This window comes from Castanea sativa, chromosome 5 (genome assembly GCF_040712315.1).
Source record: "Castanea sativa cultivar Marrone di Chiusa Pesio chromosome 5, ASM4071231v1".
Lineage (NCBI taxonomy): Eukaryota > Viridiplantae > Streptophyta > Magnoliopsida > Fagales > Fagaceae > Castanea > Castanea sativa.
The window spans coordinates 21,736,703-21,762,623 of NC_134017.1; the positions used below are offsets into that span (position 1 = coordinate 21,736,703).

At 35.0% G+C, this 25,921-nt stretch overlaps 2 protein-coding genes across 2 annotated transcripts; one reads left to right on the forward strand and one right to left on the reverse strand.

Moving 5' to 3' along the window:
- Positions 1-3,196: 3,196 nt before the first annotated feature.
- LOC142636617 (protein BONZAI 3-like) lies at positions 3,197-13,367 on the forward strand. Its single transcript, XM_075810889.1, has 16 exons — positions 3,197-3,384; positions 6,272-6,319; positions 7,581-7,729; positions 7,848-7,896; positions 8,811-8,867; positions 9,194-9,373; positions 9,462-9,596; positions 9,712-9,773; positions 9,896-9,992; positions 10,088-10,202; positions 10,334-10,410; positions 10,998-11,135; positions 11,823-11,987; positions 12,175-12,288; positions 12,423-12,519; positions 13,130-13,367. The coding sequence occupies exons 1-16, from the start codon at positions 3,217-3,219 to the stop codon at positions 13,249-13,251; spliced, it is 1,773 nt and encodes a 590-aa protein (XP_075667004.1). The 5' UTR covers positions 3,197-3,216; the 3' UTR covers positions 13,252-13,367.
- Positions 13,368-14,500: 1,133 nt separating this feature from the next.
- Positions 14,501-15,600, reverse strand: LOC142634926 (uncharacterized). The gene is made up of 2 exons (XM_075809159.1): positions 15,490-15,600; positions 14,501-15,082 (listed from the first exon to the last, which is right to left on the reverse strand). Exons 1-2 carry the CDS (start codon positions 15,598-15,600, stop codon positions 14,501-14,503), a joined length of 693 nt encoding a protein of 230 aa, XP_075665274.1.
- Between the last annotated feature and the right edge of the window lie 10,321 nt (positions 15,601-25,921).

The window sequence follows — 25,921 nt, forward strand, 5'->3', positions numbered from 1 at the left end:
GGTCGTCGGGAATGTTGTGGTCGGCTAGAAAGTGTGGCCTAGCTACGTTAATTCTCCTATGCCTCTGGTCACCCGCAACAATCGCGTTCTCTATCTCTTGGAAGTCTGAGGATATAGGGTCGTACCCTAATATCAAGTGAGCCGTTCTAAGCTCCAGGTCTTCACTCACGAAAATTTCTGAGCGTAGCACTCTGTTTAACTCAGCGACGTTGCAGTGGCTCAAGCGTGGGCGCACGTGTTGTTTATCTGCAAGGAAACACACCAAAACGGACAAACATGGTCAAATTTGTAAGACTTGTGATAAACCAAAGCTAAACGGTTTGTAAATGTAAATGAACATTTCAAGATGTTTAGATGGAGTTACGGGGTGGAAAGTTAGATCCTAAGGAGTCACACTTGGATCTCCCCATTGGACTGGGCAGTGGGGGCCGTCGTGCCAATTGCCTGAGGCGATGAGGTAGTCGTCCTTCATGCCTTTATTGGACTTGGGCAAACAGGAAATTAATCTAACTACACTAGATCGAGATTTGATATAATATCCTACTCTACTAAGCTTATGGCATTCATACATAAAAACGACGTCATGCCAAGTAAGGTTTAAGCCTATCTGCTCATTTAGAGCGTCGACGCTTTCTAAAACTCTAAAGACATTGGGAGCGCACTGGTCAAGACACAACCGGTGGTTGCGAATGTATTCCCTAATTACGCTTCTCATAGGGAGGGTCATCCCACCTTCTATGAAGGCAATCATAGGGATGATAACCTCTCCCGTTTTCCTAGACCCAGCCACGGCTTCCGCCAGACAGTATCTTAAACCTACGTCGCTGGGAATGTGGTATTTGGCCCTAAAACCCTCCATCCCAGCGGCGGCGTCAACTAAACACTTGAATCTACCCATCAGTAAGAAACGAAAGGGCGAGTTTTAAGAAAGAAAGTGGTTAAGAAGGGAGCCGAGGATAGAATCCGAGGAGAAAGGAGTAAAGAAAAAAATTAGGAACTTACAAGTTTGAAGTTGTGCGAGTTTCCACGGGTTTCTGTAGAGAAAAGGCGAATAGCTGATGTTTTGATGTGATTAGGCTTTGAAGAAATAAATGAAGGTGCATGTTTCCAAAGCGTTATGACGTGCGGGAAGCGGCCTGGAAATTGCATTCGTCTCGCCCAAATTTTCAGGGGGCAATAAGGGCCGTTGGATGCTCATCTCACCGTTGAACGTGGGGAACAAGGTGTAACTTACGCTCATAAATGCGCGCATTTTTGAAATTGAAAGCACCAAATGACATCTTCTGGAACACGAAACGATCTCCACACGTGTGGTTATTTACAAAACGTGTGGGGAAAGTTCTCGTTGGATCAAAACCCTATTTTTCTCCTCGGATGCTGAAAAATAGAGTTTTGAGGGGCTATTGTGGGGAGTAAAAGGACCCAAACAGGCATTTGGGCCTTTGGACTCTAATAAGGAGGGCCAATCTGTTCTTGATTAAAAGCCTGTTAATACTGCAAATCGGCCCATACGCCGAGGGTCCGAGGATACATTCGAGGGTGAGTTTCTCCTCGGATAGACTCAGGAAAACTCGGAGATTCGCTAGAATGATCAAGACAGAGTTCCAAAAAGACTGTTGGTTAAAGGGGAGATCCCTTTATCCTCTAGAGGCACCAGTGTTAGAGAAATATCTTAGGAAAAGGCTGTTACCTCCACATTAAAGACTCTGCACCCACCTCCCAGGCCGCATTAATGGAGAAGTGACCCTTGAACAGTAGAATTGAACCTTCTGGTTACTATTTAAAACACTTGAAGAATGTGGTGTCAGAGGGGGAAGGGAAGATTTGGGTAACACGTGGATAAAGCACCAAGAGAAGAAGTATTTAAAGGGGGTAGAGGCCAAAGAAGAGGGGGATCAATCGGTTACCAAGAAAGAAACTAAGAATTGTAACCTTCAAGAAAGAAAGAGAAATAATACAGAAACTGTCATCGGCTTATGTCCGAGGAAGCTCCTTTGCAATAATCATTTACTATTCGCCAGTATTTTTACATCTTAGCTGGGTTATTAAGTTTCCAGTATTTCTAAACTAGATTTCATACCCACACTCTACAAATTTCATTGTTTAAGGCTCATTAGGCCTGAGCCCACAGTTGTCTTTGGGTCCAGGTGCAATTGTGTACTTACACTTTTCATTTTTTTTCTCATTCGTATCTTATCAATAACAGAGTTACCTACTTTAAAATAAAATAAAAACACCTAATTAATTAGGGATAATAAAATACTTCTATCATGCACACTACCCATCTCCAATCCCACATGAACTTTTTGATGCTAGCTTATTTCAACGTATTGTTTCAAAATCAAATGGTATTATATATGTTACGAAATCTATATACCTAAACCTGGATCACATGATATTATATCATAACAAATTATTAATTCAAAATCAAATAATGCACATTCTTAATTAATTTCATAGTTACATAGTATAAATATATATTATGTAATGAAAATTTAAAATAAGATGTAATAGATGGGTGATTTGTAGTTTTGATTAATTAATTGGAATGAAAAATCCTATCTATATTGAAAGGAGCAAAATAAAATTCATAACTATAAATTAACTTTCACGTACATATTATGTCACAATTGTTTTATGTAATAAATTATGAGCGGAAGAGAAGGAAAAAAAAGTGGTGGGTACATGTGACAGCTAAAAGCATCTTTGTGGTTGGATCTTTATTTACAAGTTCTCCTTAATTCCTTGTACACAAAAATAAAAAAAAAATAAAAAATTCTCCTCCTCTTAAAGTTTTTCCTGTATTTGGAAACAGGCGTGTAATAGAATTTACTCCATCGGTAGACCATAGTTTGGGATCTTAAGGGGCTTTTGATAGAGAAGTTTAAGTAACGTTGTTTATAATTTTTTTGAAATTTGTGTGGTTGAAAAAGTATATGAAAATGTGTAAAGTTGTTTAAAAATTAAAAAGGTGTGTTTTAACTGCTCTACAAACCGGCCTAAAACCATTCATATTTAACAGAAAAAAAAAAAATTCAAAGCTGGTTGAATTCCTTGTTAAATCCACGAGGTTACTTAACAATCCACAATTCACAATCTGGGACGGAGAAACTTCATCAAAACACGTTTTATTTGTTACGTTTGTCTGTTACGTCCAAACGCGTAATATGATTTCTTTGAATCAGTTTCAGAGAGAAAGAAAGAAAGAAAGAGAGAATGGGGAACTGCTTTTCCGATGTGGAGGGAGGCAAGCAAGCAGTAGGTGGGACCCAACAGAGGCCCAATAGTATTGCCGCCACCAACAACAACAATGGCGGACACAACGACGCCGTTGAGTTCTTCTTCAGGTCTCGTGGCATTCAGCCTCTCTTCACGCAAATTGAGGTAATATATATCAAATAAAAAGAATATATAAAAAAAAAACACAATGACAGTAACTTTTTCAATATTTCGTTATGCTTCTATATGTATTACATAAACACACACATACAACCATATTTTGTATGTGTACGGGTTGTGTTACTCTTTATTCTGTACCCCTCTTTGGGTCAAGAGTCAGTCCAATTCAGTCAATTCCTATAGTCATTCAAAGTTTTGGGTTTTTTTTTTTGTATGTAAACTGCGTCAATTTTAACAGTGATACTGTCTGTATGTGTAAGGGTTGTGTTTTCCGGAAAATACTTACTTAGTCTTGGAGTATAATGAAATTGTGCTCCTTCCTTTCATATTTATGATGGATCTCTCTATTAATTTAATGAACAGATCTCACTATGATTGTGAGAGAAAGAAATACTATTCACCGTGCTGCTGGATCACCTAAAAATTACTCATGTTTTCCTATATTTTGTTCCCCACATTGGGTCAAACTCCCAGAATTATTATTATTTTTTTAAAGATTTTAGTGTGCCTTATGTTTGTAACTTTGTGGATTTTAATGTTTACTGTATTAGTGCTTGCTGGTACTGCTTGTGTGTGTGTGTGTATATATATATGAATCTATTGCTTTGTTGATTTGGGCATTATCTATTCCTCATTTTCAAATACATATTTTACATATATGGCTTATTATAATTATTTTTTAAGATTCTTTATTTTTCTGTTTGGTTGTTGAGAAAATGTTCTGAACGACGTGAAGGTAACAATTGTACTTGTTTTTTAAGAAAAATAAACCAATGGGACCAGCTATTATAGTATGATGTTATAATTATTTGTTATGGGAATTGCTAGGACTTTGGATGCTGAAAAAAAATTTACAGGGCTTGAGATTGTTTTTAATTTCCTACAAATTATAGGTGGACTGAAGTTTTGATATACTATTCAGTCTATACCTTTGATACAATTATCCCTTTTTTTTTGGATAAGTAAATAACTTCATTGAAAAATAAGTGAGGAAATTTAATGAATAAAACAAGGCACACAAGTAGAACTTTAGATACGAGTATCTTGAATAATGGTTAATTCCACAGTGAATCAGAGCATGAGACATTGCTTTAGCATGTCGTGAAAGATACATCCTGGGGATTACTTGGGATGAAAGTCTCGTACTTAAAGAGTGTGACAATTCTTTGGGAGAAACTGCAGCGGATTCTAGCTCTAGATCTTGGTCTCTGATTTCATAACAAGAATTATTTGATTCATGAATTATATATATATGTTACCTGATTATTACAATCGATGTTGCTTTGAAAACAGTAGTAGTGAGAACAATAATAACATAAATATGGTTAATCTTTATTATAAGTAAAATATTTATTGTTCAGGAAAAGTTCATTAGCGATGCTACTTTTGTTGCTATAGTTGTTGCTTAAATAAATCCAAGGATTTAACATGATCTTAAAAGATTTTTAGAATCTCCACTGTTGGACTTAAAAACAAAATGACAGTTTTTTTTTATTCATTTGATTGTTTTGTGTACAAAGACATATTTGATAAATTAATTATCATTGCATAGTGGAGGAGATTTGTGCTATTTCAATGGTGTTAAAGTTTCATTTCCCTTAGTTCTTTTCAAGCTCTTAGTTTATCTTAATAAGTGGACCATGTAGGGCATGCAGGGCAATGTTGACTTTGTACTCTGTTCTTAATATGGTGATCAATATGTAGCGCACTGTTTGGCCAATGAGCAATTTCTCAGAATTTGAGAATAGATCGTGTAGTTGGGGCTTCCACCAAGTTCCAATGCTTCACAGCAACGAACCTTTTCTCTATGCATGTTAGGTTTTTTGAAAATGTAGGTGTCTTCATGCTTTGTATGGTTAGTAGTTTTGTTGCCACCAAGGTCCACATCAATGAGCCCACCTGACCTCCTCCTAAAAGTTGCACTACAAAATGCTCCCCCAAGGGGAACACTAGCAAGATTCCCATTTGTTGGTTCCAATCTAACAATGGAACATCAGACAAAACCATTGATTCAAAAATTCTGTTTACTGTGGTGTAGAAAAATGTATAACTATATTCATTTGCTTATATTCAGGACCACCAGATGCTTTTATTTTATTTTTCTTATTGATGTGTACTTTGTTGCAAGTCCTATTGGGGTCAACAGTTTGGAATTTTCCTTGTATATATAATTATCATGTCGAAATTGCTAGCCAAGTCATGAAACCTAAAAGCGATTTGTGATGGTCCTTTAATTATCTATTTCAAAAAGTAACTAACTTCATAAATTTGATGTTGTGGTGCAAATTGCTAATCAAGCTATATTGATGAAATATTAGTAAACTTGGACACTGAAGAAGCTCTGTGAAGCAACTATGTTGCATTTTAACATACAAGAGTAAAAATATTAACCTCATTTTAGTCCAATGAGTTCTGGCTCAAATGGCATTTCCTTCTTTCATAAGAATGGGATGGAGGATGAGGTTGTCGGTTTAGGACCTATTGGGCGCATGTGTAACTTATCAATCAAAAAACATTTTATCTTAATTTAGGTTTAAGTAATTGAAGTGCCTCTATTTTTGAAAAGGATGAGTTGTCCTACCTTTTTTTTTTTTTCATCTGTAACAGATGGGTATTGTGGAGTTTGTTGGTTCACCCTTTTACTATATATGGGTCGCGTTTTATAAAGCTCCGAAGCAGTATTACTAGCTTATATAATTAAACTCAACATAGGACATTAGTCTTGTGTACTTTACCATTGGAATTGTTATTCAATCTACATTAATGGCTCTTTTGTTTTTTCATGACTTTTCATATTATTCTATGTGGTTTGCCCGTTTTTGGTTTCTCATTATGTATTCATGCATTCTTGTGTTTCTATTATATGCTGCAGTTATCTTTATCTGCATCTAACTTGCTTGACCGTGACATCACTTCAAAGGTATTCCTCTCTATACATAACCACATTTGATAGTGAGTTTATTAAGGGTAAACTATAATTTTCCAATTTGCTAATATTTTGGTAATTTACTATGGCTCTGTTTGTTTCAGCTTAAAATTCCAGCTTATTTTTAAACAAAAATATGCCAATGAAAATATCATCCAAACACTATCTAACCTCTTTTTGTTTTAGTATGAAATTTGAGTTTCTTTGATTTCATCTTCCCTTCAAATTTCTAATATGTGACAAGGTTTGGGAAGTTATTATCTAAATGAGATTTCTTGTTGGGGAAGATTTGTCAGAATAATAAATTTTGCACTTAGGAAGAAAGTTTCTTATCAAGTACTTCATAATAAGTCTCACCACACTCAAGCGAAATACACAATGGAGTTCTCAATGAAAGAGGAGTTTTATTGATAACTAAAACATTACATATTCTTTGCTACACACACCGCATCACTCTTCACTTCTACTCTTGCTTATTATTTCACTTGCATTTTTATACTCTTGCAATCAATGACAAGCCTTATAAAGCATACATGGACTAAAATTACACTCTACATTCTAAAACAAAACGAGACAAGCAATACTAACCTATTACCTAAAAGTAAAAGAAAGACACATTACATACTTGTTTCAAGCTAAACTTGTTACATCTTTTGATAGTCAAAGACAACAACTCACCTACTAAAGTGAGAAATTTTCTCCTTCATATTTTTTAGTTTTTCCAATCAAACTAAGCTAGTAAGGATATGCAAGCTTAGTAAATAACACATGCAAATTACTTTAAAACAAATCATCGACCTATTGCTAGGGTGGGAGTGTAGTGCTGGGTACAGCTGCCTATCACTAAATAACAGATGTAAACTTACTACCATTCATGGGTTTGAGTCAGGTAATCAACCTCTCCAAAACAATGGGGATAAGGCTGCCTACCAATTACCTCTCTCAAACCTCATAAAAATTGGTGAGTTGTGCTATGGGTATGACTTGTAGTCCTTGGTTCCTACCTGGGGTATGTCAAAATTACATGTGCCATAAGTAGTGATTATGTCAAACAAGCACTTCTTTGTATACTCTTAGATATGTAGCAAGCTGAACTATTACGTTGGCTGTTTCTGATAAAGATTCTCATCTATCGGAGGGTCTTGAATTTGTCAATCCACAGTAGTTTATTTATGTGCTTGTATGACGTGCATGCATGTCGTGATCAGGCTTGTCTTACTATGCTTTTTGCTAAAATATACTTTATTTCATTTAGAGTGATCCAATGGCTGTGGTGTATGCAAAGAAAAGAGATGGAAAACTAGAGGAGTTAGGTCGCACTGAGGTTGTATTGAATAGTTTGATTCCTGCATGGATAGAAAAAGTTACAGTTGCATTCAAGTTTGAGATTGTGCAGCCATTGGTGTAAGCTTTACAAATTTCTTTAAGTGCTTATCTTTGTGTAGATAAATCCTGTTTACTATAAGTGGTTTTCTAATTTGACTGGATGGCTTGTGTTTGCCTTTATTTTTCTTGGCGCCAGATTTCATGTATATGATGTGGATTCAAAATATCATAATGTACCTGTGAAGGTATTATCAGTTTTAGCTCTTTTAAGTATTTATTACTTTAATTCATGTTTTGTAGGTTATGTTCAATTATTTGCACTGTTAATAAATTACACAAAAAAAAGTGTACATGCTCAGTGTTCTTGTTGCATTTCTGCCAATCTTTAAGTTCTGAATATTGCACTTCACAAGATAAAACTTTTATCAACATTTGTAATATGTGAAATGTGTATTGACTAGAGCACACTATAAATTGCAGGTATGCTAAGCACTAAATTTGTCAATACATGGTCAAAAACATTGAAGTGGAAACAAAAGTAATTAGTGAACAATTATAAACAAAAATGTTTGATGCCAATTGTGTGATATGTCTCAAATAATCTCAGGAAAAAATTATTTTGATAGTAGCTATACATGTGACTGTGCATGGTGTAATTGTATGGGAAATCACTTGCTGAAAATTATTATGAAACTTTTTTTTTTTTAGTGTGTTGCATTTAGCTCTTTCAAAAATAATTAAACTGGATTTGTTGCTTCCGTCAATTTGGCCGTGATACAGGAAAGAAGTTACATAACAAATAAGAAATGAAAGTAAATGGCAATTTAGTTTAAACTCTAAAGCCCTCCATGTGATATTGGTGCTTTTTATAATTTTCTTAATAATCTTTTACTCCATTGTTGTAATTTTGGTAATTGTACAAAGCGTGGAATGCAAATTTTTTTGACAAAAAACCAAAATTGATAGGTCAACCATATCAATTATGAATTAATTGATACTTTTGAAAGATTGTGACAATTTAAACCATATTCAAATGTCAGCAAAGAAGGCAACTTATAAGGATTATATTTCTGATTTGTTATCATTTCATCTAGAATAATCTAACAACTTTAGTTGATGATTAAGTTTATTTTAAAAGTTTATTTCCATTGCCTTGCAGATGCTAAAATTGAATGATCAAGAATTTCTTGGAGAGGCTACTTGTGTTCTATCAGAGGTATATCGCCTTGGGTTCAGTTGGGCTCATTGAAATTATATAAAGCATATATATCATTCTGGTGCAATTTTAGTAAAAATTTGTGTTAATTTTGAGTGTTTTATTCTTAGAAATTTCAAGGGTAGAAACATAATTGTGAGAGCCATTTCACTATAATGTTATTTTAAGATTTTGAGCATCATAGTTTAGATTACCACTAATGCAGTTAAAAATTTTGTTGCAAATGTAACTAGTGGCTTAAAATCTTTTAGAATGATTTGGTCAACATATACTAAACTTTGGTATTTGTTTTTCTTGTATTTTCTCTCTTTCTATTTTCATGGCAGATAATGACTAAACAAACTCGGAGTTTAACCCTAAATCTCAATAACAAAAATGGGCATATGAGCTTGAGGAACTTAGGGACACTCACTATCCATGCAGAGGAAACAGTATCTTCGAGGATTTGTGTTGAGATGGTAGTCCATTGTTCCCACTTGGATAACAAGGACTTATTCTCTAAAAGTGTATGTATTCACAAAGCAAATACCTTAAAATTTCATGTTCCTTAAGCATACATATTCTTGATTGTGTTTGTTTCTTCATTTATTTTAGGATCCTTTCTTAAGAATATCTAGAATTGTTGAGAGTGGAGGCTCTGTTCCAATATGCAAAACTGAAGTGGTGAAGGACAATTTGAATCCAATTTGGAAACCCCTATGCTTGAGCATACAGCAGTTTGGAAGTAAGGTATGCTTGTCGATTTTTTATTCTTGGTTTCCTATTAGATTATGGTTATAGGATGTTTTGTAATTTTGATAATTAATGAAGACTCACATGGCATATGCAATTTCACGTGCTACAGGATAACCCATTAATTATCGAGTGCTTTGATTTCAATAGCAGTGGCAATCATGTGCTTATTGGGTAAGCTATAATTTATTGTTGTCTGGATTAGTTTTAGTTTTTGTTTATTTTCACTTCTAAGTTTTCACGATTCAGTCTCTAGTACTAAAAGAAGGTATTTATTTTAAAATTTACCTCATCAGTAAGCTCCAGAAGTCAGTGGCAGACCTGGAAAAACTTCATATAGAAAGAAGTGGTGCAAATCTCACATTACCATCTCCTCATCATGGTCATGATAAGGTACTTATTCATACTTGCAGTTATATTTTTAAGAAATACTTCATGTTAATCTTTATGTTTAAATTTTTACATTGCTTACTAATTTATCAATATAGGTTTTGAAGGGACAACTATTTGTGGATCAATTTTGTGAAAAACAACAATATAGTTTTCTGGATTACATTTCCAGTGGATTTGAGCTTAACTTTATGGTTGCTGTTGACTTTACAGGTAAAATATATCACATTCTAGGGGAGTTATATAGTTTTTTATTTTATTTTTTGGGTTCTCTTTTTCCTAGTTCAAAATGTTTTGGCTGATGACTGATTTATGCTTTGAATATTCAATATCTCTTTCTTTAGCCTCAAATGGAAATCCTAGGAATCCAGATTCTTTACACTACATTGATCCTTCTGGCCAGTTGAATTCTTATCAACGGGTAAGACTATGCATCCTCTGGTGCTCCCAATAGGGTAGTTGCTTTTCTTTAGCACTTGTGTGTGTGTTTTTTTCTAAACATTAGATACAACAGATCCTTCCCCCCCACCCCCATACAGTTTTAATCCTGTATGGGTTCGTGAGTTGTATTTTCCTAACACACGCCAAAAGAAGAAGAAAAGACACAAAATAACCTGGAAATTGCTTGTAGAATAAGAAAAAATAGCTTTTACATTGAATTGGTCCAAAAAAAGGTGCACAAAAACAACCTGGGAAAGAAAAATAACTTTTACATTGAATTTGTCAATAGCAATGTCTATAAATTGCTATCTTTTGTCTGTCATGACTCAATGATCAAGCTGCTTGTTTTTCATATCAAGGTTGCAGGTTCTTTTACTCTCAACTAAATGCAGAACATGTTAGAGAGAGAAAAAAAAACCATATGTGGAACATGTCTGAGATTTTGGATTGTGTAAAAAAGTTTCTTTGTTTTTAAATTTTTGTTAGGGTTCTTCTGTTTGCATATACTTAAAATAAATCTTCATTGATTGATGAAGTCATTTTATACTTAATTAAGAAAACTTGCAGGCTATATTGGAGGTTGGGGAGGTCATTCAGTTTTATGATTCCGATAGGCGCTTTCCTGCTTGGGGCTTTGGAGGAAGAACAATTGATGGTACCACATCACATTGTTTTAACTTGAATGGAAGTACAGGTGCCGTTGAGGTGAGAGGAGCTGACTTTGTAATGCTTTGTTTGCTTAATCTTTGAAGAATCTGACCTAGCTGGTATATTGCCTTAGCTGTTTTCACACCACTCTCTATCTTTCTCTGTAATCCTCTTGCAATTTTTATTGGAAACCCCTTAATTTTTATAAAAGTGAAATCTATGCTTATTCATGTATTCTTATTCTTATTCTTACTGTTATTATCTCATATTTCCTTTCTTTTTCTTGAATATAATTTTTTCTTTATTTATAATTTGGTTGAATAGCATCTGAAACCTAGCTCTGTCACCATTGATGTTTTACCTTCTTCTGTTACCTCTAAATCACAAACATTTACAACCAAACAGGAAAAGTTCTAAACCCTATTTACAACAAACAAAAATACATTCAAAATTCCCAAATACATTAATTTTATCATCAAAAGGTTTGAGGAAGTCTCAGATGCCCTTAAAAAGAAGTCCATGAGAATGGTGCAAATTAAATAGATTGAGTTATCTCACCTAATAAAATTTGGAACATTATATGTTTTGTATCATAAAATTAGATGGCTATTGTAAAGGATTACAAGTAAATGGTACCATTGGATTCATATTATTCTTTGTAAGTTAATAACTATTGAGTAGAGTAACATCCAGTTTCTTTCTTTATAATGGATGAATTAATCAAATTATTTTATTTTTTAATAGGTTGAAGGAGTTGAAGGCATCATGGCTGCTTATGCAAGGGCTCTACATAATGTTGCCCTGGCAGGACCCACTTTATTTGGCCCAGTGATTAACACAGCTGCACATATTGCTGGCCAGTCCATCTCGTACAACAGAAACAAATACTTTGTCTTGCTCATTATTACGGTAAAGAGAATGTTGAATTAAATTTATTTTGTTTGTGATATATTACTACTTTTATTGAAGTAGATGAGACACTTTATGTACATAGGATTTATACACAAAGCTCTCCTAAAGAGAATTTTGTCTTTATTTGATGTCTCTTTAAATCAATTCTTCAATTAATCATTCAATAAAAATTGTCATTTTCTAGGACGGAGTCATTACAGACCTGCAAGAAACAAAAGACACTCTGGTCAAGGCATCTGATTTGCCTCTATCTATCCTTATTGTTGGAGTGGGAGGTGCAGATTTTAGAGAAATGGAGGTATAATGTTTTCCTAATTTGATGTCTTTTATACCTTTTTACACTTTATTTTAATTATTTAGTAAAAATGGTGGAATCTTTAGCTTTTAGGATTTTCTCTTGAATGACTGTACTGTATCTTAATTTTTGGGTAGGTTCTAGATGCTGACAATGGAAGACGGTTAGAGAGCTCTACGGGTCGTGTGGCTACACGTGACATCGTGCAGTTTGTTCCAATGCGAGAAGTGCATAGTGAGTACATAATGGCACTTGTCCGTACAAAATTTTGTGGTTACATCTAAAAGAATCCACTAACTGTAATTTTGCATTCACAACTATCCTGGTTAGATAATTATTCTAGAAAAAATGGAATGAACATTTGGTTAGTTCTACCAGTCGGATAACTATTGATAGGTGGAGTGATGAAAGGACAAAAGGGTGTGTGTGAACTTTGAAACTGTGTTTAACAAAAACGTTGCATGGATTGCTGTTGCCACTGTTGTTTTGATCCACAGTCTTTGGCTAGATTGTCTGTACACATTAGACATGTTATAGGTAGAAAATAAGATCATGGTTTTAATCTAGTGTGAATGTGTGCTCAGTAAGCTGATTTGCTAAACATGACCGGACCAAGCTTGACCAAGCCCTACAAATTCTAAAACTGCTTGGCTCCATTACAACCTTAAAACCATTTCTATGATCTTCCCTCTTGACTTTTTAAACATCTGTTTTGAGTCTATTTTCTATTTTATCAATTGGAATTGATTATATCCTTATTTTTTCAACTTCTTGTACTTGTTCTTTATTTGGCCTGAGCTTCTTCATTGTGTTTTATCTAACAAATTAACTGTGGTCTGTACAGGTGGGCAGATTTCCGTGGTACAGGCTCTATTGGAAGAGCTACCTGGACAGTTTTTGACATACATGCGGAGTAGAGATATCAATTTGCCAGGCCCTCTCCATGCAGCCTCAACTTCTGCTTGACTAAGATTTGCCAAGTACACAAGATTTATAAATACGCTGATTCTGCTCACATCAACTGAAAAAATTTAGGTCTGAACCAATCACAAGTTAACTTACCTGAAAGGAGCTCTCTATTAACAAATTTTTTAGGTTTGAACCACTAACAGGTTGAATTTCTTTGAAAGAATTTCTTTATATCATCCTAAAAGAAAATGTACAGATTTTTTTACCCAAAAGAAAAAATATATATTTATCTTGTATAGGTAGAATTTAAACTTTATTCAAGTTCAACCTATAAAAGTAAACAAAGCAATGAAAAATAAGTTAGTTTTGTAAGGAGAAAGTGTCTTTTGGTCTACATGCTAGTTCAATAAAGTAGGCCTCTCACAAGGATTTGTAGTACCCATCCATAAGGAAGGTGTTGTTGTCACGTTGTGGGCTCACATGTATGTGATCTGGCGATGATTTTTGGTTCTAAATAAGGATCTAGGTTCACTCATCCTTATCAAATGTCACTGCATTGTGTGAAGTACAAGCATTTTTAGATTAAATCAATATCTAATTGGGAAACTGTTAGCAAAAGGAATAATGTACTGCGGTTAAAGTAGTTCACTATTTGTGTTGTGTGAGCATTGAATGGTTACATTCCTCCAAAAAGCCCTATTACATTGTATTATTATGTTTTTAGAAGTGCTTCAATTTTCATATTACAAAGAATGTGAAGGATTTTTTTTTTTTTGGAATGATTTCAAATGTTTTGTGAATTCCACAATGTCTACCATGGGATGACTCTCTTGAGTGCTGCTTGATGTAAATGCCTCTACACATAAATCCGATAATATGTCACTAGATCATGGTTAGGGCAAAGATGGGAGCCATTACTTGAATTGGGTCCAAGAACTGTTCTTTTGACGCTTGTGTAGAGGTTAATTCACCAAACATTAAGTCTTTTGAAGTTAGCATATGATCTTGGGAATGTGTTAGGCAACTATGCACACCTAACTTAAAGGACTAGCCTCCACTTGTACTTTTTTTTTTAATAGGAAAATACTACTGCATATTATTAATAGAAGTCAAGTATAAACAGCAACAATAAAAGTCAAGTACAAACTACAACATCAGAGGCAACAGCAGCTTCTAAAAACCTAGGGGTTTCCTCAACCCATGCCTCAAAATCATGAACAAACTTAGCATGTTGAGCTAACAGATGGGTAGACTTATTGCCTTCCCTTTTAATGTGAGAAAAAAGAAAAGAACGAAAAGATTGAAGCTAAAGAAAGATGCCCTCTAAAACATTAGCAACAGTAGGGGGAGCTAGCGAGCAACCATTCATAGCATTGCAGACTTGTAGAGAGTCCCCTTCAAAAATAACATCTTGAATTCCAATGTCTCTTGCAAAAATAACAACAGCTTCCATAGCTTTTGCTTCAGCCTCAAGAGGGCCCAGTGGAGCATAAATTTGCAAACTCAAGGCTCCAACTACCTGTCCTTTATCATCTCGAAGAAGCACACCCATACCAGCAGTAGATTGATCTCTGAAGACAACACCATCAACATTAGATTTATACACACCTATTATAGGGGGAGTCCATCTAGTAGGGGGTGAGTTTGTTGATGGGATGGGGTAGTCTTGGATTGATTGGTAATCAACAACCAATCTAGTTGCTTCTAGGATTAGAGTGGCCACAGTTTTAGGCTTCTCACCATGTTGAATTCCATTTATGTTATTCCAAATATTCCACGAAACTACCATGAAATGAGTAAGGTCCATAGCTGATGGTCTCGAGCCATTACTTAATTTCCAAAACATATCTTCAAAAGTACACTCCCTGTCTATCACTAGACCACAAGCCTCCCATACCAATAAAGAAAAATCACAGTGAAGAAGAAATGGCTTGTTGCCTCACAACTCACAACTCTTAGCACATAACTCGCAAACTTAAAAATGAATCACTTGTCTACGGTAAAGATTGGATTTTGTAGGGAGGATGTTCTGACAAGCCTGCCAAACAAAGTTCTTTATTTTATTTGGCAAAACAGCACCCCAAACAGACTTCCATAGTTGCCGCTGTCCACTAGCTTCCGAGGTTCCTTCTTGCTCTGCATTTTTCATATCCATAGCTATCCAATAGGCACTTTTGACAATGAAATTACCATTTGGTGGAGCTGCCCAAACCAATTTATGTCTAAAGGCATACTAATAATCAAAGGGATGCTTAGGATAATTTTTGCTTCAAAATTAATAAACAATTCCCTTACCAGATTAGCTCTCCAGCATCCATGTTCTGCATCGATAAGAAAATCAGCTCTTACATTTTCTAGCAGCAAGGTTTTAGGTGAGATTAGCCTCCACTTGTACTGCTTGGCCATTTTCTAACAAGGTCCCACTAAGTTGGTTCCCTCCTAAGCATGTAAAATTCACACACACACACACACACACACACACACACACACACACACACACACGGGATTAAATAGATAAACCACAAGCTCAAAGATCAATCACTTAGAGGTGGGTGTCCTAATTTTAGGGTTTCATTTAAAGAACCCTAATCGGAATTTTTCAAAGTTGCTTAGACAACACACCATGTAAAACATTGATAATTTGGAATAAAAGAAGGGAAGATATACCTTAGACCAGCACCACATGTGAATCACTTTTATTGAAAGAAAACCAATGAAAGAAAGCAGAAATAAGGGTTTCTCGGAGGCATATGCTTACGTAGAGACTGACTAGAGCTGTGTACACAATGCTTCAAGATGCATACACAAATAGGGCTATGTGTACGCATTTGTAACTCTAATTTCTATATCTCCACTATCTTAACATGCAACTACTTCTAAACTAGGAACGAAAAGAATGATCAATAAAAATAACTTAAACCTAAGATTTCTAAGTAACAAATAGAAAACAATCTACTGGATTTAAAAAAAAAAAAATTGTTAATGTGTAATAGGTTATGGCCTTTAGGCCCACCTTGTTTACTTGTATAGCACACATACTTGTACTACACACTCGGCCTCTTATATAACACACTCATGTATATTTTATTATTGAGAGAAATATAATACATTCATTCAGTGTTTTTAACTTGGTATCAGAGCCATTGCTCTAATTTCTTGTCTCTTGTAATCTTGTCTTTGTTGGTATTTTTCGCTGCCTCGACTTCTTCGGTTAGTAAACCTTTTCTGTGCCCTCTCTTGACTGCTCCATCGCCGTCAGAGGTGCCCAAGGTTGAATCTTCACCGCCACCAAGACCACTGCCTCCATCAGATATTTCACATTGGACCTCCAATTAGGACATAAGAAATATCATTGTGTAGATTTTCAACCGCTATACACAACGCCGTCGGAATCATCATCATCTGACCATCCACGCGCCGCCACGAGCCAATCAAAGTTTCGGCAGTTTCTTTCACGCACCTCACACGCCTTAGGCATTGCTTCGATCCTCTCACCACCGCCGCTATTGGAATCGTCTTTCTCCGATCTACATCATTGGAAAAGAATCGGACTCATCAGACTGTCCATGCGCTCTCACGCATTACATGCATCGACCTTGCTGCTGCTGACATCATCTGTGATGTCACTCTGCCACGTCAGCCTTAGTTGACGTCATCTTCCAGGTTGTTGTTGACGTCATTTGCTTACGTCATCACCATTCTTTGCTGACTTAATCTACTTACATCATCGTTGATAGTAGCCGTTGACTTGTCCTTGGGTTGACTTTTTTGAGACTTGTTATCAACGCAACAAATCAGTTATTTCCATTTCTATTGCTATTGTTGCTAACACTGAGAGTATCTAACCAATGGCTCCCAACTCTGCAAATTCCAAGTCTTCCAGATCCATTATCACCATTTCCACAGTTGACCTACAAAACATCATCGCTAATACCATTCATATGGTTGGTAATGCATCTTATTCCTCTTTTCTCTCAGTTTCATCCGGTATGTCTCCTTCCTCTTGGCTTATGGATTCTGCTTGTTGCAATCATATGACACCTCACTCATCCTTATTTTCTCAACTTGAACTTGCATCACACCCTCTTAATATTCACACAATTAATGGTTCCACAATGTTTGGTCATAATATAGGTTCTATCTTGACCTCCAACCTCTTTGTTCCTGGGATTTTTAATGTTCCTAACTTTTCTTACAATTTATTTTATGTGGGACAATTAGCTAAGTTGGGTTATCGCGTTACCTTTGATTATTCTAGGTGTATTGTGCAGAATCTGAGGATGGGACAGGAGCTTAGGACCAATCCCAGAGTTGGGTGTATGTTTCTCGTGGACAACCTTCGTCTTCCACCTGTTACTCCTATTTTTGTTGCTACTGTAGCAGCTGCAGTTTCTTCTATTCCTTTCTTTGCACTTTGGCATGCCCGACTTGGTCACGCATCTTTGTCTCAGGTACAACACTTGACTTCTAGAGGTTTATTAGGTTCAGTGTCCACAGAAAATTTTGATTGTGTTTCATGTTAGTTAGGAAAACAACCAGTTTTGTCTTTTAATACTAGTGAATGTCCACTGATATCTTTGACCTTATTCATTCTGATGTCTGGGGGCCTTCCGATGTCTTTAGTATTGGTGGATCTCGATATTTTGTTGTCTTTATTGATGATTATTCTCGCTATAGCTGAATTTTTCATATGAAACATCGTTTTGAATTTTGCAAGTATATCTAATTTTGCAAAAATGGTTGAAATTCAATTTTCCAAACGTATCAAAATTTTTCGATTTGATAATGCTCTTGAATACACTCAATATGCTTTCCAAGCTGTTTTGCATTCCTATGGCATTGCTCATCAACTAACTTGTCCAGGTACCTCTCAGCAAAATGGTAGAGCCGAACAAAAACTTCGTCATATTCTTGACACTGTTCGTGCTCTCCTTCTTTCTGCCAAAGTTCCTGCTCCTTTTTGGGGTGAAGCTGCTCTTCATGCTGTTCATACTATTAATTGCATTCTCAGTCTTGTCATCCAAAATTAAACACCATATGAACGTCTTTTTGGGTCACCTCCAAACTATCATCACCTTCGCTCCTTCAGTTCTTCCTATTTCGTTCTTTTTTAGCCACATGAGCATAACAAACTTGAGTCTCAGTCTAGACTTTGTTGTTTTCTTGGCTATGGCGAAACTCAAAAGGGGTATCGGTGTTATGATCCTGTCTCTCATTGTCTTTGTATTTCTCACAATGTTGTCTTTTGGGAATATCGCTCCTTTGTCGAGCTCTCTCACTTCTATGCGTCCCTATCTACCTCTTCTGTCTTAGATCTTTTTCTAGATGAACCACATATTCCTTCTATAGTTACTCCTAATCCTCCTATAGACTTCTTTGTCCAACCACCAGATATTTTTGATGCCTCTCCTGGATCATCCTCTAATGAACAAGTGGAAGATGAATAGGTCAAAGATGAGCCGCCCAACCCTGAACTTGGGTCCGCTGCTCCTACTCCGCCTGAATATCTTGCACAAGACATTCCACCTTGTCACTCAACTCGGGTAGGATCCATTCCTACACATTTACTTGACTATCATTGTTATACTGCCCTTGCTACACTGCACGAGCCTCACACCTATCGTGAGGCCTCCACTGACCCTTTATGACAAACTGCAATGAAAAAAAAACTTGATGCATTATCTATAAACCATACTTGGGATTTGGTGACTCCCCACCCTAAGAAATCTGTGGTTGGTTGTAAGTGAATCTACAAGATCAAGACTCACTTTGATGGGTTCATTAAGCAATATAAAGTTTGTCTTGTTGCAAAAGGTTTTACACAGGAGTATGAGATTGATTATGAAGTGACCTTTGCTCCGGTTGCTTGAATCTCATTTGTTCATGCCCTCTTAGCTATTACCGTTGCAAGTAAATAGGACCTTTTTTCAAATGGATGTCAAAAATGCCTTCCTTAATGGGAATTTAAGTGAAGAAGTTTATATGCAACCTCATCTAGGTCTCTGTATTGAACTGAACAAGGTTTGTCACCTCCGACGTGCATTTTATGGCCTTAAACAAGCTCCATGAGCTTGGTTTGCCAAGTTCAGTTCTACCATCTCTCGCTTGGGTTACATTGCCAGTCATTATCATTTTTCCTTATTTCTTCGTCGCACCGACAAAGGTACCATTTTGCTTCTCCTCCTATATGTGGATGATATGATCATAACTAGTGATGACCTTAGTGGCATTTAAGAACTCAAGGATTTTCTCAGTCAGCAGTTTGAGATGAAAGATCTTGGACATCTTAGCTATTTCTTGGGTCTTGAAATCACTCATTTCACAAATGGTTTTTATATTACTCAGGCCAAGTATGCTTTTGAACTTTTGTCTCGAGCTAGACTCACTAATAGCAAGACTGTTGACACTCAAGTTGAACTTAATGCGCATCTGACTCCCTTGAGGGGGTAAACCATTGTCTAATCTCTCTTTTTATAGATGATTAGTTGGCAGTCTAGTTTATCTCACTGTCACTCGTCTAGACATTTCCTATGCTGTTCACCAGGTGAGTCAGTATCTGTCTGCTCCACGATTGACTCACTATGCTGTTGTTTTGTGCATTCTTCGATACTTGAAATGCACTCTCTTCCATGGCCTTTTCTACTTTGCTTAATCTCCTCTTGTTTTCCGTGCATTCTCTGATGCTAATTAGGCAGGAGATCCCATTGATTGCAAGTCCACCATTGGTTATTGCTTTATTCTTGGCTCTTCTTTGATTTCCTAGCGAAGCAAGAAACAAACCCTTGTGGCCCACTCCAGTATTGAAGCAGAATATCGTGTCCTTGTTGATACCACATTTGAGCTCCTTTGGCTATGATGGCTTCTTAAGGATTATGTGTGTCCACATCCTCTGCTACTTCTCTTTATTGTGACAACCAGAGTGTCATTCATATTACTTACAATGATGTCTTCCATGAACGGACTAAATACATCAAGATTGATTGTCATATTATTCGTTATCATCTTGTCCATGGTGCTTTCAAGCTGTTCTCGGTCTCGTTTAAAGATCAACTTGCAGATATCTTCACCAAGTCACATCCTAAGGGACGCCTTTGTGCTTTGGTTGACAACCTCAAGTTGGTCTCACACCCACCTTGAGTTTAAGGGGGAGCTATTAATGTGTAATAGGTTGTGGGCTTTAGGCCCACCTTGTTTAGTTATATAGCACACATACTTGTACTACATACTCTACCTCTTATATAAGACACTCATGTATATTTTACTATTGATGGAAATAGAATACATTCATTCAATATTTCTAATTAATAAAAAGAACTTACATTAATTGCTTGAAAATCTTCCTGATCATTTGAGCAAATCCAAGTCATAGAATTGAATGTACAAAATGGGGTTACAAATGAATATTAAATAACAACATTCTTGTTGTTTTGAAAGCTGCACTTTTTGGATTAAAGTCCAACCTTAGTACTCCCAATAGTTGAACTTCCAGCCCTTGCTTAAAATCCATTACTTCCAATCTCTAATGTTAATGTACATTATGAAATTATAGAAGCGGCCAAAGAATAATACACTGCTACAGTTGTGTACTCATAACTTTTTTTTCTTCAGAAAACTCTAAATTTAAATTTTAACCTTAAAACATAAAAACTCTTTAGGGACCTTTGGCAATTTCTACCAAAAGACCATTTTAATTTAAAAGCTTAGTTGGCTGTGTCTACTGTTTATATGGCTTGCACTTAGGTGAACAAAACGAGAAGTAATAAAGCATCCTATGCAAATTACTCATGTCTATATAGTTTGTTAGGCTCTAAGACTTTAAGAACTAATGTATTAGAACTTCAATTTGTATATGTTGACAAACCATAATCAAAATATTTAGTCTAGGTTTAGACTTGCTTAAAGTTTGGTTTAAATTAAGTTTGGAATCGAGTAATTGTAGGAAATTACTATTCAATTTTTGCAAGGCTCGATTGATTAAAAATTAAATTCGATCGATCGAAAGTCGCATATCAGCAAACGTAAAAAGGCCAAAACTTATTCGTTTGAAGCCCAAATTACGATCTATTTTTTCCAGTATTTAAAGGATATCATAAGCTAACCCTAGAGAGGGTTTTCAAAGTTTATTAGAGAGATTAGAGTGCATCTTGTGCCTCTTTTGTAAATTTAGGGTTTTGTACCCAAAAGCTCTCTAAAGTCTTCTACTGGTGTTATTCCTTGAAGAATCTTAAGATCTAGTGTTGTAAAAGTTGCTGCATACAAGATCAACATTTGAAGGTGATCTCAAACCTTTGAGTGGAGTCTCAAAGTCACAAGTATGGGTGCTTGTGTTGCAAAGGCCTAATAGAAAAGGAATCTGTGAATTCGGAGCTTGCATATGGTCGTGTCAATAAGTTCTACATGTGGTAGCAATAGGATGTTAGTGGTCTAAGTCTTATTGTAAACTTCAATTCTCTATAGTGGATTTGCTTTTTACCTTGAGGATAGCTAGATTAAATCCTCCATAGGTTTTTTACTGGTTTGGTTTTCTTAGGTGATCATATCATTGTGTTCTTTATTTTCCACTGCTTTATGTGGTATGATTGTTTTGTTTTAACCTAGATCTGTATAATAAACCTAAGTATTCACTTGGTTAATTAATTAGGTTAATTAGCCAAAACCTGAATGCAATCCAATACAATCCAATCCAATCCAAATACCCACACCTAAATCATATTTAAACCCAAATTTAAAGAATCAAAAAACAGAGACTAACCAGTGGAGGATACGGGATTTGATGGTGGCAAAGGCCTGACTGTCTTCCCAGATTTTCTCTCTCCACTCTGTATGCCTGACTGAATCTCTCTCTCTATCGTTCTCTTTCTCCCCATCTCTCTATTTAATAATCAACGTTACCTATCTCCCTCCCTAAAAACTCTGTTCTCTTTCTTTCTTTGTATATGGGCAAGCCTTTGAATGTAATTTACTCAATTAAGTAGTTAGATTTGTATTTATACTGAGACCATTAGACTGTGTTTTAACGTTGTGATAGGAAGAGTCTCTAAACGGTGCACCGTACGGTTTTTTTTAAGATTAAACTCTATAAGTGGTTGTTTTTTAAGTGGCATTTTTTTCTAACGTGGCAACACTTCCTTAATTGTAGGAAAAGGCATATGCTTATATATATAGTATTAGATTACATACTCTGCTTTTATACTAACTAACAGAGCAGGTAAAGACTAACAAATGTAACAAAGTAACAGAAAATAGGAAGAACCAGTAATAACATTACACGTGTTCTAATTACTATTCTCATAACAGAAAGTCTCACGTGTCGGTCAAACGTGTTTCCACTAATCTTGATGTTGACGACACTCTTTTCAATCGTTTCTTTTTAATTGCAACGTCTTGTTTCTTTCTTCCTTGTTTTCTTTCACCATAATAGCATTCTTCTTTTGTTCTTCTTGAATTTCAACAGTATTTTATAATAATAATAATAAAGTTTTCGGCTAAAATTGAGTTGAAAAACCACAAGTCTTACCTCCAAGTACTCTTTTCATTTTTATATCTAGATATTTTTGAATAAAAAAAAAATTGATATATACGTATTTAGATTAGAAATAGTATTCGCATATTGTATAGATTGGGATTGCTTTTAACCTTTTGCTCATCAATGTGTTTCGAAAGTATATATAATTGTCTGTTACAGGTCTACTAACAATGGCAACTCTATGCCGTTTGATATATAATTTTTTCTTTCTTAATGTGAAATATTATGCACATATTACCAAGTTTCTATTACTCAGAGATGATACCCAGTGTGTCTATTAGCAGAGACTAGTGTGTACTATCATTGTAAATTTACATTGTAAACATTGTTCTATACAATTATAAAAAGTATACAATATAAACTAAGAATTTTCCATAAAACTTTTTTCAGTGAAAAGTTGTTGGATGCATGTATCAAAGCTCTCTTCCCAATACCGTTTCATGTTGGTATTAAGATCTTCGTCCTATTTACCAAAAAAAAAAAAAAAAATCTCTGTCCCATAAACATATACTGTTAAATAAATTCATACTACGGGAACCCTGCCATTCTTTCTAATTTTTTCTGCCAGTTGAACCTCCTTGAGCATTGGAGTCCATACGACTCCATTAAACAGGGCCGACCCTAGACATTTTGGGGCCTAAGGCGAGAATTAAAAATGAAGCATTTTTTATACTTATATATTAATTAAATTAATATTTATTTAATATTTTTATATTATAATATATTTCATTTGAAATCTATTTTTCTTGCCTTTTGAGATGCAAATTGACTAATTAAATTTTTATATTCAAGTTCTTCTAACATCTCCTTTTCAATCGATAGTATAATTAATCCACTTAATCTTTCTTGGGACATTGTCGATCTTAAATATGATTGTCTCTAATTGGACCTCTTTCTACTAATAAATCTCTTAATTTTGTGTCAATATTTTCCAATTACCTAGATCATAAATATTTGAAGGAATATAATTCAACATGTCATTATTATTTTCATTTTCTTCTAGTTGAACATTATTATGGTGAACTTGTTCATTTGTGACATTTTCACCATTATTTTCATTTTCTTCTAAATTATTTTGAAGTTCATTATCAAGATTTGTTGTATTGCAAAATTGAACATCATTGTTATCTTGCAATTGTATCATTTCATTATCTTCTAACACTTTTTGGTGAATTTCTTGATCGTTTGTGATATTTTCATCTAAATTTTGTGTTATATTTTGTTTATTACTAATAACAAATTTATCCATAGATCCTTTTTGAGACTCAATTAATTTTTTTTCTTTTTTTCTTTTTTAAAGTTTTTCATATTCAGATGCATATTTCCTAGTAGACATTTATAATCAAACAATATATTTATAAAGATTAAAATAAAAAATAACTTTCAAGTGTAGAGCAAATGAGAAATAGAACTTGATTTATATAAAAAGTAGGCGAAAATGCACTTTTCGTCCCTATATTTTGGGCCAATTCCCATTTTGGTCCCAAAATTGATTTCGTTGCAAATTTCGTCCTTAAAAAAAGAAAATTGTTTTTAAAATGGTCCCTGTCGTTAAGCCACTGACGGAAACCTCCTACGTGGCAGCGGAATGCACTACTTTCTAACGTGGCCATTAAAATATTATTAAAAATAATTATTTGGCATTTTTAAATGCCACGTCAGCATTTTAATTAATAAAAAATTAAAACAAAAAAATTTTAATTCCTCAATTTTAATTTTAATTTTAAAAAATAAAAAACAAACAAAAATTTTACTTTTTTAGTTTTAAATGATTTTTTTTATTAATCTAATTAAATTAATTAGAAATTTCAAAAAGCTTGACGTTTCTCATTTTAGAGAACAACATTCTTCAATTGTCTTTTTATTACAAATCTAAACAATACCAAAAACGTCTTCCTCCTCCCTTTCTCTAATCAACAAGAACGAAGGCCAAAAAACAACTCAAACTTTCCTCCTCTCATCAAGAACACCTGAAGCCAAAATCCAAAAAAAGAAAAAGAAAAGAGGAAGATATCGATCTGGCCGAACAAGACGATGGACTGGGTGATGGAGGGAACGAGCCGAAGGAAGATCTGAACGGTGGAGGTGACGAGCCTCGGTGGATCTAGGCTGTCGGATTTTCTCTCCAATCTCTTTGTCTCGGGTCTTTTGGCTTTGCGTGGTGGGTTAGATCGGCGGTGCGTGGTGGGTCAGATCGGCCTTTCTCTCCTCCGTCGACCCCAGCAAGTCCACCTCCACCACCGAAGCGGTGGCGCTCTTTTTCAGATCGGTCATTCTGTTTTGGTCTTCCTGGGTTTTGCTGGGGTTTGTCTTATGGGTCATGCTGTTTGGGTCTTGAGACTGTGAGGGTTGATCTTGAATTTGATCTGGGTCTGTGTTTGATCTCTATTTGTGATCAGGGTTTGTGTTTGTGTTTGATCTTTGCTTTTTTTTTTCTTTTTTCGTTTGTGTTGTTGTGATCTAGGTTGGAGTTATTGGCTGTGGGTTTGTGTTCTTGTAATCTGGGTTTGAGTTCTTCATTGTTGGGTTTGATTGGGAAGAACATGAAGAACAAGTGTAATGATCTTGTGAAAATTAATAATGATAAGTAATATTTTTTTAAAAAAAAATAAATTAGATTTAAGGTTTTTTTTAAAATTTAATTTCTTTTTTATATTCATTTTTTGACGTGGCTCTGTTTAAAAAAAATTAAAATGTGACGTGGCATTTAAAAATTCCAAATAATTATTTTTAATAATATTTTAATGGCCACATCAACACCACGTCAGCAAGCAGGACCTTCCGTTTGCCACGTAAGAGGTTTTCGTTAGTAGGTTGACGGTAGGGACCATTTTAAAAATGATTTTTTTTTTTAGGGATGAAATTTGCAACGAAATCAATTTTGGGACCAAAATGGAAATTAACCCAAACTGTAGGAACGAAAAGTGCATTTTCGCCTAAAAAGTATTGTTGTAGTTTCATCGAACAATAACAAATTTTTAGCAATTTCAACCTGCATAAATAAAGACTTATTCAGTATATGGCCACTAACTAATATATAAAAACTGAAAACACAAGATTAAAATTTTAAAAAAAAATTAAGCACAACCATAAAAAAAATTTAAGCACAACTATAATACAACAAGGCTTATTAATAAGACCCACCCACCAAAAAAAAAAAAAAAACACAACAAATTAATCCTATCTAATCTTATCTATAAC

What these genes read in the sequence shown, in the direction of transcription:
- LOC142636617 (XM_075810889.1), top strand. Translation starts at nt 3,217, where the DNA reads ATGGGGAACTGCTTTTCCGATGTGGAGGGAGGCAAGCAAGCAGTAGGT. An exon ending in CTACTTGTGTTCTATCAGAG is followed by an intron (nt 8,868 to 9,193) that starts GTATATCGCCTT and finishes TTTTCATGGCAG; the next exon opens with ATAATGACTAAACAAACTCG. An exon ending in CAGATTTTAGAGAAATGGAG is followed by an intron (nt 12,289 to 12,422) that starts GTATAATGTTTT and finishes ATTTTTGGGTAG; the next exon opens with GTTCTAGATGCTGACAATGG.
- LOC142634926 (XM_075809159.1), bottom strand. Translation starts at nt 15,600, where the DNA reads ATGGCCAAGCAGTACAAGTGGAGGCTAATCTCACCTAAAACCTTGCTG. An exon ending in GATGCTGGAGAGCTAATCTG is followed by an intron (nt 15,083 to 15,489) that starts GTAAGGGAATTG and finishes TTGGTATGGGAG; the next exon opens with GCTTGTGGTCTAGTGATAGA.